At 42.2% G+C, this 14,477-nt stretch overlaps 1 protein-coding gene across 3 annotated transcripts in view; it reads right to left on the reverse strand.

Moving 5' to 3' along the window:
• FBN1 (fibrillin 1) overlaps nt 1-14,477 on the reverse strand; it is a 215,608-nt gene that overhangs the window by 28,086 nt on the left and 173,045 nt on the right. For all 3 annotated transcript variants that reach the window (XM_079953094.1, XM_079953095.1, XM_079953096.1), the window contains 6 exons: nt 13,610-13,732; nt 9,698-9,823; nt 8,662-8,778; nt 4,495-4,623; nt 3,293-3,412; nt 1,752-1,877 (listed from right to left, as the gene is read on the reverse strand). In XM_079953094.1, the coding sequence (XP_079809220.1) occupies nt 1,752-1,877; nt 3,293-3,412; nt 4,495-4,623; nt 8,662-8,778; nt 9,698-9,823; nt 13,610-13,732 (741 nt within the window). The remainder of the gene's footprint in view (nt 1-1,751; nt 1,878-3,292; nt 3,413-4,494; nt 4,624-8,661; nt 8,779-9,697; nt 9,824-13,609; nt 13,733-14,477) is intronic.

Genomic DNA, 14,477 nt, shown 5'->3' on the forward strand with positions numbered 1-14,477 from the left:
GGATGAAGGGAGGTATAGAAATTTAATAAATAACAGAAATAAATTAATTAAAAGGCCATTCCATTTCCTAACCCAGGAACATACTACAGCCAAATATTTGCTAGCAATAATAAATCAATTAAAGGTAATTTGTACATCTATTGCAATCCCTTTGCTCTCTTAAGTTCAGAGGCAGAGACAATAACAAATTGGGGGCAGGGTGTCACTAGAACTTTTAAAAAAAAAAAATATGCATGCAGCTAGTGTCAAAAATGGACCACAAAAGTTTTAAGAACTTTATAGACTGTGTAAAGAACTGGATATTGAGGCAGGGGGTGGAAGCAGGGGGTTTCAAATGGGCTGGCCACTTTTAAAAATGCTCTTTGAACAAAACAAAATTATCCATTTTAGAAGGCTCAAGGTAGAAAACTTTCCTCATCAACTTGGATTAAAATATATCCATACTTAGTTTAGAAAAGAATATGTCTCAAAGGGGCAAAATGGAAGAAATTGTCCCTGTAGCAGCGATGGGTCTTTGTGGTTATGTATTGTTATTTTTGACTACTACAGGTAATGAAGACTGGAACTACTACAGTGGTACCTCGGGTTACATACGCTTCATGTTACATACGCTTCAGGTTACAGACTCCGCTAACCCAGAAATAGTGCTTCAGGTTAAGAACTTTGCTTCAGGATGAGAACAGAAATCGTGCTCCGGCAGCGCGGCAGCAGCAGGAGGCCCCATTAGCTAAAATGGTGCTTCAGGTTAAGAACAGTTTCAGGTTAAGAACAGACCTCCGGAACGAATTAAGTACTTAACCCGAGGTACCACTGTACTTGGCATGACAGCACTCTCAAACACTATTGCATAGAAGAGACCAAATAACACATTCAAATACAAAGAAGATAAGTTATGCAAGTTGTAGGCAGCTGGCTTTCAACAGAGCATGTGGGGAAGAACGTATTGATGTTAAGAGAAACTTTATGATGGAAACAATTACACAAAGGGATGGAGTGCTCTTTTTTTTGCTGGAGGTCTTCAAGCAGAGGCTGGACAGCCATCTGTTGGGGATGCTAGCTGTGGCTTTCCTGCCCTGAGCAATGGAGTTGGGTCAGTTGGCCTACAAGGCCTCTTCCAACTCTATACTGCAGTTGGTTCACTTCTTGCACATCATTCTTCCCATACCTCCATGGAATAAAACAGCAAGTCATATCAAGGGCCTCTGAATAAAAGAGGAAATCGCAGATTCCTTGAGCAAAGTTCCCATGAAGTTCTTTTTAACAACTTTCTTTAGGGGAGTAGCAGTTTCAACAGGGCAAGGCTAAAGCCGCAAGTATAAAAGATGTAAGACCTATCTAATTTATACAGCTACAAAAATTATACCACAAACACTCCTCCTCCTCCTCTCTCTCTCTCTCTTTCACCCAAGCAAAGGAGGCCAAACCACAGAGTGGTTTTGGAATTCTGATAAATGCTTGTTCTAGGCAGAATTAATCATACTCTCTGTGGGAAGAAGGAATCAAAAGCAGCTAGCCCCAAGCATGGCTGCACTACTGCCAGAATTTTGAGGTGGAGTCAACAGTCCTGAAGTTCCTGGAAAGAGTCATTGCTTTCCTTCTACTAGCTGCAAGTGCGAAAGGCAGAGGGAGGGCCCAGTTGCACTCTTCTTCCACAAAAGAGTTGTGACTAAACTCCAGAGTTTACAGGCCGCATCAGAAGTGCAGCATCCGTTCTAAACAAAATAATCACTAAAGATAAGAGAGAAGCTTACCTTGACATCTGCGTCCTGTTGAAGACACTACAAACCCTTCAGGGCACTGGCAAGTGAAGCTTCCTGGAGTATTGTTGCAGGTGCCCAGGACACAGATCTCTGCCTCTTCTGTACACTCATCAATATCTGCAAGGGATTTATATTTTAGTGCTACAAAACTGAGCCATGAACAACAAAAGATATAATAAAGCCAGTGTCTTGCACTACACAGCAAACTCCACTGTGGTGCTTCAGGAAGTTGGTATAGGGGTCGGCAGTTGTTAGTATTTGTACTGGTACTGTATTTGTTAGAAAATGTATTTCACAAAGAATGAATTGTGCTGGGGAAAAGAAAACCTATGTAACGTAATGTAACAGCTGCAAAATCTTGTGACTCCGATTAAGGTAAGAGAAATGCTGAATCATTGACATGTGAATTTGTTAACTCCCTTTAACAGTGAGTATGTGTGTGTTAGGTAGTGACAGGAGGAGTGGGAATTGGAGGTTGTTTTGCTGTGTGGAGACTCTGTGTCCAGAGGGGTTGGTGAGAACAGACAAGCTATAATTTATAGACTGTTTCAAAGGACTTTTAGAAGAAAGAAGACCCTCTCTTGGGTTCAAGAGAGTGAAACACATTGCACTGGACTGTAGGATACTGCTTATAATAGTTGCCATCCCGTAAGTAAAGTGTCTTCTTCAAAGTCTTGTGTGAGGAGTCTACTTCATCACTAGGGCTTCAAGGGTGAAACCGCTGTTTTGCTCTGCATGACTCAGAAAATAGCCAACAGCAATAAGCCCCATTCACACACACCCATGGGGCATGGGAGCCACTTCTCTCCATGGTGCAATCTCATACTTCTGAGAAGCATGGGTATTTAGTATGTGGGCAGGACACACTGGGTCCATTCACCAACCAGCAGTGTGGTATCACAACACGATGTAGGAGTTCCCATGGCCCTGTGGGTGGCATGTGAAGGGGACCACAGCTTATATCCCCTGGACTAGGAATAGTGAAGTGCAAAGCCCCCCGCCCCCCGACATTTTTCTGCCTTCTTTGTAGGTGGAAGCGCAAAACTGATATAGGGAAAGAAGGAGGTGGCAAAACCCTCTGGAGGGAGCCCTAATGAGCCACTATCCCAAAAAGTTACCTGAATCTGTTCTCACTTGGGCAATTAATTAAAATAAGGTTACCAGATTTTTTTTCAATGAATCCAGGGACACTTTTCATCTTCAATGCATTTTTTATGGGGACTGATTTGTAAATCCGGGGACTGTCCCCAGGAAACGGGGACGTCTGGTAACCTTAAATAAAAAGACACTAAGGAAAATGCCATGGATTACCATAGAGCTCCTGGCCAGCTTATGGTATCATGTTTTGGTTCCCCTCCCTCTATTTCTGATCTTTTATTATTATGTGAGAAAATATACCGATCATTTGTGACTCTCTTTGCTCATGAACCCTCCAAAAAAGCTGCTGTAACTTTTTGCCCTACAAGGTATTTCACACTTGTCCTTTTTTTTATCTAAAATTATATTGTGGTGAATGAAATATCTTCACATACCATTACAGTTGTCATCTTGTAGGATGTATCCAGGGGGGCAGATACATCTGTAAGAGCCATCCAGATTTTGACATGTACCAGGTGAACATTTGCCAGGATCCAATGCACATTCATTGATATCTGCAAGAAGATATAAACAAAGGAATCATTCGTTTTCATGTGTCTTAATCCTGCTCATTTTATTAAAAAGCTGACATTAAATTTCAAAATTAAAACAAGGGAGAAGATTCAGTTTCTTAAACAGTGTATGTACTAGGGCAAGGGCCTAGTTACTGTCAGGAAAGATGAGGGATCATTAATTTCCATTAAGCAATTTGATCAAAGATTGTGCTTGTGTCCTTTTTACCTCAACTTGATAAATGTCCTAAAGTGTTATGGTTAGAAGAGTTCCAGTTGCAAGATAATTGTAAAACTCAAAAAGAATTGATGATATTACAGTAGTACCTTGGTTCTCAAACACCTTGGTACTCAAACAACTTGGAACCCAAACACTGCAAACCCAGAAGTAAGTGTTCCGGTTTGCGAACTTCTTTTGGAAGCCAAACATGCTCTGTTTTGAGTGTTACGCTTCCATTTTGAGTGCCATGCTTCCATTTTGAGTGTTACGCTGAGGTCTGTCTGTTTTTGTTATTTATTTTGCGTTTTTGTTTTTGCAGCTCTTTTTTTGTGACTGTGTGGAACCCAGTTCAGCTACTGATTGATTGATTGATTGATTGATTGATTGATTGATTGTGTGACTACAGTACATTGTTTATTGCGTTCAGTTTATGAATTAATGGCCTTGTTAGATAGTAAAATTCATGTTAAATTGCTGCTTTAGGGGTTGTTTTTAAAAGTCTGGAACAGATTAATCCATTTTGCATCACTTTCTATGGAAAAGCATGCCTTGGTTTTGCAACGCTTTGGTTTTGGAACGGACTTCCGGAATGGATTAAGTTTGCGAACCAAACATTCTTTATGACCAAATGCCCTAGTGTGCAAGTTTAACAAATAATACATATGTGCTTAATAATGTGAAGGGCACATTTCAAGAAGATTTCATTTCAGCTGCATTCAACAGTGTACTGGTTTCTATAAAGATCTGTGATTTCAGCAGAAAATCCACTCTGTATGTCTTCCACACATAGAAACATTGCCAGCTAACTCCTACCATATAGAACAAAACATGGAACTCAAATACTGCAGTTACGTTCATGACATACCAATACAGATCCTTCCTTCTCGAGGCATCTCATAACCTTCATTGCAGATACATTGGAAAGACCCCACATTGTTGACACATTTGCCATTTCTGCACAGATTTCCATTTCCAGTGGCGCATTCATCAATATCTAAAAGGAGAAAAAGGTAAGAAAGGCAAGAGTTAGGGGAGAGAAACAAAAAAAGGGGGGAGGGAACAGAACAGCATTTTCTACTACTTTATTGAATTGTATTATTGCTTTGATGAATTTGTTGTCGTTTGCTTTATATGCTATTCGGTTTGATTACAACGTTCAAGGTTTTTTTTAATGCTCATTGATGCTTTCTGTGAGCTGCTTTGAGCTCAACATTTGTTGCTGGAAAAGCGGAATACAACTATTAAGTAAACTCAACTCAACTCAGGTTACTTACTGTAAAAGTTCTTTCTGGGGAATGTGCAGAAATAAGACAGGGAGAACGAGTAGCTATTAGCCCCCACCATCCAGACTAGCCTCTGCCCAACTTCTGCCCATAGCAGAGTTGGTCCCAGAGCATGAAGCAAGCATACAGAAATAGAAAACGTGAGTAAAGGGGGAAACATAAATTTCCTCTGAAGGCAGGCAGAAATGAATGCCAGGACTGCTGAAAAGGGCCTCAGCATTTTATAACAAAGTAGCAACTGCGGCAGCAACTAAAAGCACCTTAAGCCAACCCATCAGTTTGCAAGGTAGCGTAGAAGTGTTGAGCCGTCCAATAGTCTTATTTACTTGAAATGGGAACACCCATTCAGATTCTGGCAGATCCTTGAATGAAATGGGAAAAAGCACCTCTCTTCTTGCAGTCTTAATTGAATAAAAAGCAGAGAGCCTAACCTCCAGGTGCCAGGTATATTCAGTGTGGAAGGGCAGGCACAAAAAAACACCTTTTGGTGCTTGCAAAATGCAATTGCCGCCAACGCCACCACCCAAATGACAATGCCATATTTTGACAGAAAACCCTCAACTCTTCCAAAATGGCCATTATTACTGAATTAAGCTCCCACAGGCCCCCAATATCTAATGTCCAGCCCTTTGACATAATGTCCAGCCGCTTGGACTACTGCAATGCGCTCTACGTGGGGCTACCTTTGAAGGTGACCCGGAAACTGCAATTAATCCAGAATGCGGCAGCTAGACTGGTGACTGGGAGCGGCCACCAACGCCACATAGCACCGGTCCTGAGAGATCTGCATTGGCTCCCAGTACATTTCCGAGCACAATTCAAAGTGTTGGTGCTGACCTTTAATGCCCTAAACGGCCTCGGTCCTGTATACCTGAAGGAGCATCTCCACCCCCATCATTCAGCCTGGACACTGAGATCCAGCACTGAGGGCCTTCTGGCGGTTCCCTCATTGCGAGAAGTGAGGTTACAGGGAACCAGACAGAGGGCTTTCTCGGTAGTGGCGCCCACCCTGTGGAACACCCTCCCTTCAGATGTGAAGGAAATAAGCAGCTATCCTATCTGTAAAAGATATCTGAAGGCAGCCCTGTTCAGGGAAGTTTTTAATATTTAATGCTGTACTGTTTTTAACACTTGATTGGGAGCCACCCAGAGTGGCTGGGGAAACTCAGCCAGATGGGCGGGGTATAAATAATAAATAATAATAATAATAATAATAATAATAATAATAATAATAATTGCTGCTTTTCTACATATCCACCTGAAGGACTGCAGTGCAAATTATGGCAGGCACTGAAATTTAAAGTTGGAGTCAAGTGTGCATACACTGACAAGCTGTGTTCCATTCCAGCCACAAGAGAACCCAAAAGGCAGCCAGTGTTAGCTTGCAATGGGAGGAGGGGAGAGACCTCTTGCAATCTCCATAGTCCTGGGTCTCTCTTGGCCATGCCATGGCAACTGCTTATAATGCTGGCTGCTGGGGTGGATGGGGAGCAACGTGGAATCTCCCAGTTAGGGTGGGGCTCCTCAGAAAGTAGGGACTGGTCAGTGTTATTGCGCTCCAGAGAGGAATTATGAAAGGAGAGTTCATTAGAACACCCCCCACCCCTTTCTGCTTCTCCTTGTACAAATCCTTTCCCCCCCTTTGGCAGCTCAAGCAGACAGGGAAATAACAGAAACAGAAGGAGGCGAAAGGGAACAATTCAGAAAGGGATCTTAGAAAAACAAAAACGGACAAACAGGAGAAATACAAAAGAGATGAAGAAAAATGTAAACAGGAGCTAGGGGAAAATAACTGGGAGCCAATTTCCAACTAAGACAAAAGATCAAGAAAAGCAAGAGCAAAGCAAGGCAGGAGAAAGGAACTACCGGTTTTTTTTGCTCTATAAGACTCACATTTTCCTTCCTAAAAAGTAAGGGGAAATGTGTGTGCGTCTTATGGAGTGAATGCAGGCTGTGCAGCTATCCCAGAAGCCAGAACAGAAGAGGGATTGCTGCTTTCACTGCGCAGCGATCCCTCTTGCTGTTCTGGCTTCTGAGATTCAGAACATTTTTTTTCTTGTTTTCCTCCTCCAAAAACTAGGTGCGTCTTGTGTTCTGGTGCGTCTTATAGAGCAAAAAATACGGTAGGTCAGAGCTCCGGGAGCTGGCTAATGAAGTCCAATCTGTGTCACATGACCCTTCCTGTGTCACATGATCACAATAATCCACTGTTTCTGGCTCACCCCTTCACACTCAAGGGAACTATTTTCAGGAGATTGAAAACAGCCATACTTATTAAAAGAGGGCTGTCACCAATATCACAGGTTATAGTGGTACACTTGCTATTTCTCCCTCTAGTACCAGACTCTCCAGATGCTGCACTGGCCCTCAAGAAAGGGATTCCTGATTCCAGTTTGAAGAGCTTGCAAATTCTTCCTCGGTTGTGGATGAGAACATATCACAAATCAGAACCAGAATGACCATATTCAGAGGACAGCAAACGTTGCCTATGCTTGTTTCAGTGCTGCTCTGCGGATGGCATGGGGGGGGTTTGTCTTAGAAACCAGTGGCATAAAAACTGTAAAATTCCAGTTCCAGAAGCCTAAGCAGGTGAACTCTGCAGAGTTCCAGCAGGAACCTGCTTCCTTGACATAAGGCAGCGCCAGCCTGGAGATTCAGAACCCCTCGAGGGGAGCAGGCAATAAGCTAAGTTGTTCTGTCTCCTATTGTGCGGGACAACAAACAATACAAGCAACACAGAGACCAGTATACTAGATAGCCCTGTAATTCTTATTGCATAATATACATGATTTAGCAACGAAAACAAAATGTGTTCACTTGTTTTTGTTACTAAATCATGTATATTATGCAATAAGAATTACAATGCTATCTAGTATACTGGTCTCTGTGTTGCTTGTATTGTTTGTTGTGTTAAGTTTGCAACACAGGGGTTTGTTGTTCTTCTATTGTGCAGGAGGCAATCCTAGAAGGATTGGAAATGCTACTAAAGACCTCAAGTATTTGTCTATTTTCTGATGTAATATATCACGATGTTTAAAGGTAAAGGGACCCCTGACCATTAGGTCCAGTCGTGGCCGACTCTGGGGTTGCTGCGCTTATCTCGCTTTATTGGCCAAGGGAGCCGGTGTACAGCTTCTGGGTCATGTGGCCAGCATGACTAAGCCCCTTCTGGCGAACCAGAGCAGCGCACGGAAACATTGTTTCCCGCCAGAGGTACCTTCCCGCCAGAGTGGTACCTATTTATCTACTCGCACTTTGACGTGCTTTCGAACTGCTAGGTTGGCAGGAGCAGGGACCGAGCAAAGGGAGCTCACCTCGTCGCAGGGATTCGAACCGCTGACCTTCTGATCGGCAAGTCCTTGGCTCTGTGGTTTAACCCACAGCGCCACCCGCATCCCATCATGATATTTAGTAGTGCCCTATTTCATTATACATAATTACACACGCAGGTAATCCGATGCAGGAGCCCACACAGCTGGTGTAATAGTGTCTACGCAGATTAAGCCGCCCAACTCTAGCTCCTTTCTCACCCAGTTCTGTGCTAGGTAAGTGAGGGAGCATATGATGGGGGTTATTTCCAGCTTAGAAGCTCCATCTCAGTCTTTTCTGCCCGCTCACAAGGCCAATACAGCACCATAATATGACACCATCAATGTTGATTGCTGCCTTTCTCGCCCTTCTCAAGTGCCCTAGTGACTACTATGGTTGCAACGTGCAAAAACCCAAAGAGACTCAGTCGGCTTCCTTACCTATGCAGTCATTATTGTGAGAAAGGATGAATCCTGTATGACAGCGGCAGTTGAAAGAACCAACTGTGTTCATACACGTGCCATTTCCACACGGGTCTCGTTCGCATTCGTTGATATCTGTGGACAAAAATGAGGAAATCAGAAAGTGCAATGCTATGCTGGTTTTGACCTTTAAAGCCCTTTGTGGCTTAGGGCCTGCGTATTTATGGGACCACCTCTCCTGGTATGCCCCACAGAGGACCTTAAGGTCCATGAATAATCATAGTTTAGAGGTCCTGGGCCCTAAGGAAGACAGATTATCCTCTACCAGGGCCAGGGCCTTCTCAGTGATGGCTTTGACCTGGTGGAATGCTCTGTCCCATGAGACCAGGGCCCTGCAGGATTTAACTTCCTTCTGCAGGGCCTGGCTTTCAATTTGAACTTAGCCTGATCTTTTATTCTCCTTCCTTCCTTCCCTCCCCCCCCCTTTTATGAAGATTACCCGCTCTGGGATCCCACAGATAATTCTCCCCTGGCCTCCTCGCTGGCCCAAATAGGACTAATTTAGCCAGCTAGCCCTGGTGATCATTGGATGGATTTCCCCCCTAAATTGATTTTTGAATTCTGAAGTTTTTTTATTCACGTTTTATACTGTATTTTATGCTTTTTTTGTTGCATCAATTAAGTGTTTTAAATTTGTTGTTAGCCGCCCTGAGCCTGGTTTTCTGAACCGGGAAGGGCGGGGTATAAATAAAAAATTATTATTATTATTATTACATAACTCAAAAGAAACACAAAGCCACTAACACCCACTAGCCAAGTTAATACGAGGGGGTTGGGGAGCAGAGCTATTCAGGACCACAGGGTTCTCCCCAAAATAGACGTCCTACGCTAGCAGTCAACATACTGTGCAGCCATCTCATAGCATCACAGAGTTCCTGCACTGCAGGAATGTAATGAACTGATATGGAGAAACTTGTTACCTTGATTAATTAGGGCCCAAAACAGAGCTTTCCTCTTACAACTCAGAAAGGTGAAAATGTAGCTTCATACATACCCATACACATAGTTTGGTCTCCATTGGTTTTGAATCCAGTGTGGCAACGACAGATGTACCCTCCCTCTATGTCTTGGCATTCTCCATGACTACAAATATTGGGTACCTCTAGACACTCATTGCGGTCTGAAAATAACAGAAGTTTCAAAAATTACTGCTTAGAAACCTACCTATTCCTCCGTTTGGCTCAGTGTTTCCTACTCTGATGGACGAATATGGGTTTTATTCCAGTTCCCTCATCTGAGATACTTTGATATATAAAATAACTGAATGTGGAATCAAGACCCTCCTTCAAAGGAGAGAGATTTGGACTTGCTACTATGGATGGCTGAATCTGTCAATTTTAGTTTCTCTTAGTTTCTTATTTTCCCAAACTTGTCAGTTGTCCACATTTCCACATCAGTTTGCAAATTTTTTTTTTTAGTCATAAAAATTCATCAACATTTTAGTGTGAATTTCTGCTAATATATACATTTTATATGCAATATATACATTTTTTGCGAGCAACTTTCCCTAATAGAATGCTTTGTGTATATATTATTTTTATTAATATATGCACATTTTACCTAGCATGTGCAGTTTTGTACGAATTACTTGGTTGGAGAACAGGATTGCAGAATTCAGAGAAGTGTGAATTTGGAAGGTTAAGGATTTATGCAGCCACAAACAACATATTATACCTTTTCCAGTGTGTGTTACTTAAAATGACTCTCTTATCAACTGGCAAACATTACATCTTATTTTCTCTTCCTATGAAAGCCAGAGCAAAATTCAGGGAAGTAATATTTGTGCCAACATACATTGGGGCATTGTTGCTCATATCAGCAGCTGCCCTGGATTTTCCTGTTTCTGTTTCTGTGAAGGCCTTTCAAGAACAATTATGTTAAGCACACTCTAAGTGACTGCATGTACCCAAGCAAAACAAGACATTTATTCTCAAAGTGAAATTTCACTTCTGTGTCTACACCCTTTCCCCACAAAGGCCTTATAAACAATGTAAACATGTACTTTAGGAAAAGGTGCTCTTCCGAAAGCCCAACTATGTGGAACAAAAACTTCCCAGGAAAATACTGCTAAAGTCCTTTCTAATGGTGGTGTTATTCAGAAACATACATCGATCTTTGTACACATAGGGTTGCGTGTAGCTGAGTTCTACTTGAAATAGATCCATTTAAATTGATAGACCTAAGCTGGTCATGGCCATTAATTTCAATGGGTCTCCTCTGGGTATGTTTAACATTCAATACAACTCATTTGGGGTTGGGAGGGGGCAGCACCAATGTCTCATATAATTGAAATTCCATTAATTCTACTTCGTGTTGCTGTTATCTGAGATAAAAAAGAGGTTGACAGCAGCCTTGGAGATTGCTAATTGCCCTGAGAAAGAAATGGGGCAGAAGAATTAGAAGTGGCCAGTCTGTTGGACTTTGAGGTCCTTCTCTGTGTTTGGATATATTTGGAGGGATACAACAATAAAACAGACCTTTTCTGTGGCATCCCTCTAATTATGGAATTCCCTTCACAAGAAAGCTTGCGTGGTGCCAACTCTGTCATATTTTCAGCACCAGGCAAAAATAGTTTTATTTTCCCAGGCTTTAAGCTGCCGTTTTTGGCATTCCTTCTTTTTTTGGATGCGGTGGATTATCCTTGTTTTTGGCGATTTTGGATGAACGCTTCTAGCACATTTGTATAGCTCTTATTGATCATTTATTATGCAATTTTGTATTTTACTTTTCTTATAAATTGTTCTGAGACGCCTTTCTGTTGTCTGAAGCCATAAATTTAATAAATTACACTAAGCCTTCAAATGTACAGGATCAAAGCACTTGTACAAAAGTCCCTAAAACTGCTTGCACTAAAGAACGTGCTTGTAGTACACTTAGCAAAAGAAATAGCAACTGTGATGGCTAAGTTGTTCTTGAGGTTTCCAGAACAGAAAACACACGATTTTTAAAAAAAGTTTCTCCGGCATCTTCATGAGAGAGAAAAAACTGCCCACTCGTGCTCAAAATATAAGACACTGCATTTAAAGAAGATATTCTGGTACTCTTTGTTGTTGTTGTTTAGTCGTGTCCGACTCTTCGTGACCCCATGGACCAGAGCACGCCAGGCACTCCTGTTTTCCACTGCCTCCCACAGCTTGGTCAAACTCATGCTGGTAGCTTCGAGAACACTATCCAACCATCTCATCCTCTGTCGTCCCCTTCTCCTTGTGCCCTCAATCTTTCCCAACATCAGGGTCTTTTCCAGGGAGTCTTCTCTTCTCATGAGGTGGCCAAAGTATTGGAGCCTCAGCTTCAGGATCTGTCCTTCCAGTGAGCACTCAGGGCTGATTTTCTTCAGAATGGATAGGTTTGATCTTCTTGCAGTCCATGGGACTCTCAAGAGTCTCCTCCATCACGTGCTATTAGTACATGTCTTTGCAAAAAGGCAACTTTTGTAAGTCCCTTTTTAGTTTAGTTTTAGTTTTATTGCGGCAAAAGCCAGCGACACAGAACACCACAAGATCAAACAAAAGGAAATCAACAACAGCATCAAGGAAAAAAAAAAATTACACAAGGGAACTTCGCAGTGTGCCATTCAACAAAAGAGATTTACGCTTCCTGATTGCTAAAGTGCAAAATTTGGCCACCTCATATGATATTGAGCTTGAGGAATCTTCCAGAAGGTATTTTCGTAGAATTTCGGGGGAGGATTCCAAATAATGTTGAAGGGGTATAAATTTTGATAAAAGCGGCAAAATAAGTTGAACTCGTTCTTCACTATAGAATTCGCAAAATAGAAGGATGTGAGTGACAGATTCTACCTTATTAGACATACAGGGGCAGAGACGCTCATGCATTGGTACCCGCGTAAATTTGCCGTACAGCACTGCTGAGGGCATTGTCTCAAAGCGGGCTCTGGAGAAAGCCCATCTATAAGCTTCATTAGTGATGTTAGTTAAGTAAGGGGCAGCTGCAAAATTAGACCAAGCTTTTAAACATCTATACATCTCCGGGAGTAAGGCGTCTTCTTGTTGTAATTCGACATCGTAGAGTCTCTGAGTGATAATTACTTTTGCCTTGTTCAGAGTTCCAATAAGAAGATTTTCAGGGTTTAGGCCAATTTGTTTGATCTTGTTAGTTATTTGCATAAGCCAAGGAGGATAGGGAACTGCGGCCAGGAAGTAAGGTAACAGTCCCTTAGGATTGTAATGGATTTTCAGCCAGAGGGATATTGCTTGCTCCCAGACTTTTAATTCCACTCTGGGCAGTCCTGCCTCTTGCCTTAAAACTGCATTAGGTGTACACTTTGGGGTAGCAAATAATGATCTTAAGAATTTTGATTGTACTGTTTCAAGGGTCTTAAGGTTGGTAGAAGGGCTAATTTGAGAGCCATACAGGAGTTGGGCTAAAGATTTTGCCTGGAAAACTTTGAGGGCCATCGGGAGGAAGCCAGCTCCTTTCCTTCTGAATAATCTAAGGATGGCATTTGCACTTCTTCCTGCTGATATAGCTGATGTGGTCAGGTGTGTTGACAATTTGGCATTATAAGAGAAAGTAATGCCTAGGTATTGGAAGATCTTAAGTCTGTTCAATAGCGTTTCCCTTTACGCTCCAATTATCTTTCCTGAAGGAGCGGTTAAAATGTACAATTTTGGTTTTGGCAAAGTTAATTGTTAACAGCTCAGTGTTACATTGGTCACTAAACTTTCCTAAGCCACGTTTCAAGCCCACTTTGGTTTGAGAGAGAAGAACAGCGTCATCCGCATACATTAAAACTGGTACTTTTCTGCCGTTAGAGAACACGTTAGAGAACCCTTTAAGTTGCCGTGGCAAAGAAAAAGTGACCAATACATTTAATATTAACAATAAAAATAAATCAGTGTCACCATGAATTTCACAGTAAAATACACTCGCTGGAAGTACTTACCAACACACCGGCCGACTGGTGTGAACCGATAACCAGGTTTGCAATCACAGCGGTAGCTACCTGGTGTGTTGATGCAATCTGCATTTTGTTGACACACATGCCCATTTTGGCATTCATCAATATCTGTTGGAAAGAACAAACAAAATCTTAGGAAGTACAATAAGAAAAGATAGTAGAAAATCTGTATTTGAGAGTACAGACTGGAAAAGACCCATGTTTTCTTGTTTATCTTGAAATAAAGATGGATCCTCAATAGTACTGTAGGGACCAAGGGAAGTACTGGAAATATTGGGACCTCAGAACCAAGCGGTACCCTGAGCCCTGCCTCATTAGGCATCTCTGGGAGTTTACCACTAGAAATGTGGACTAGGGAGGCCTAGCCTGAACCTCAGCTACCACATTCTGCCACTGACAAATCGCCTAGTAGAAAGCTGCAATGCTGTTCAATGTCTTTAGGGACTCTCAGCCTTTGGTGGCTTCAGAGGTTAGGTCATCCTATATCATCCAGGAAGCAACAGCTGCAAGACAGGACAGGTAAATGCTGTGCAGAAGATTGCTATCCGTGATGAAATGTGTGAGCACCACAAACATTTGACACTCATGCTTCTTAATATAAAAAGTAATAGGTGCTCAAGTCACCTAGGGTCAACTCCATCTCTTCCTCGACTGCCCTCTCTGTAAATCAGCTTCCCCATATCTGGTGTCCTCCAGATGATTTGGGCTACACCAACATCGGTCAGCATGGCCAATGAGGGATAACAGGAGTTGAAGTCCAAAGCGTTTAGGGAGTACCTTGTTGGAGAAGGCAGTTGTAAACCACTCGGCTTGGCGTGAAACTAATGAGCTAAATACCACAAAACAACTTTGT

The sequence above is a fragment of the Podarcis cretensis genome, assembly GCF_951804945.1.
Source record: "Podarcis cretensis genome assembly, chromosome: 14".
NCBI lineage: Eukaryota > Metazoa > Chordata > Lepidosauria > Squamata > Lacertidae > Podarcis > Podarcis cretensis.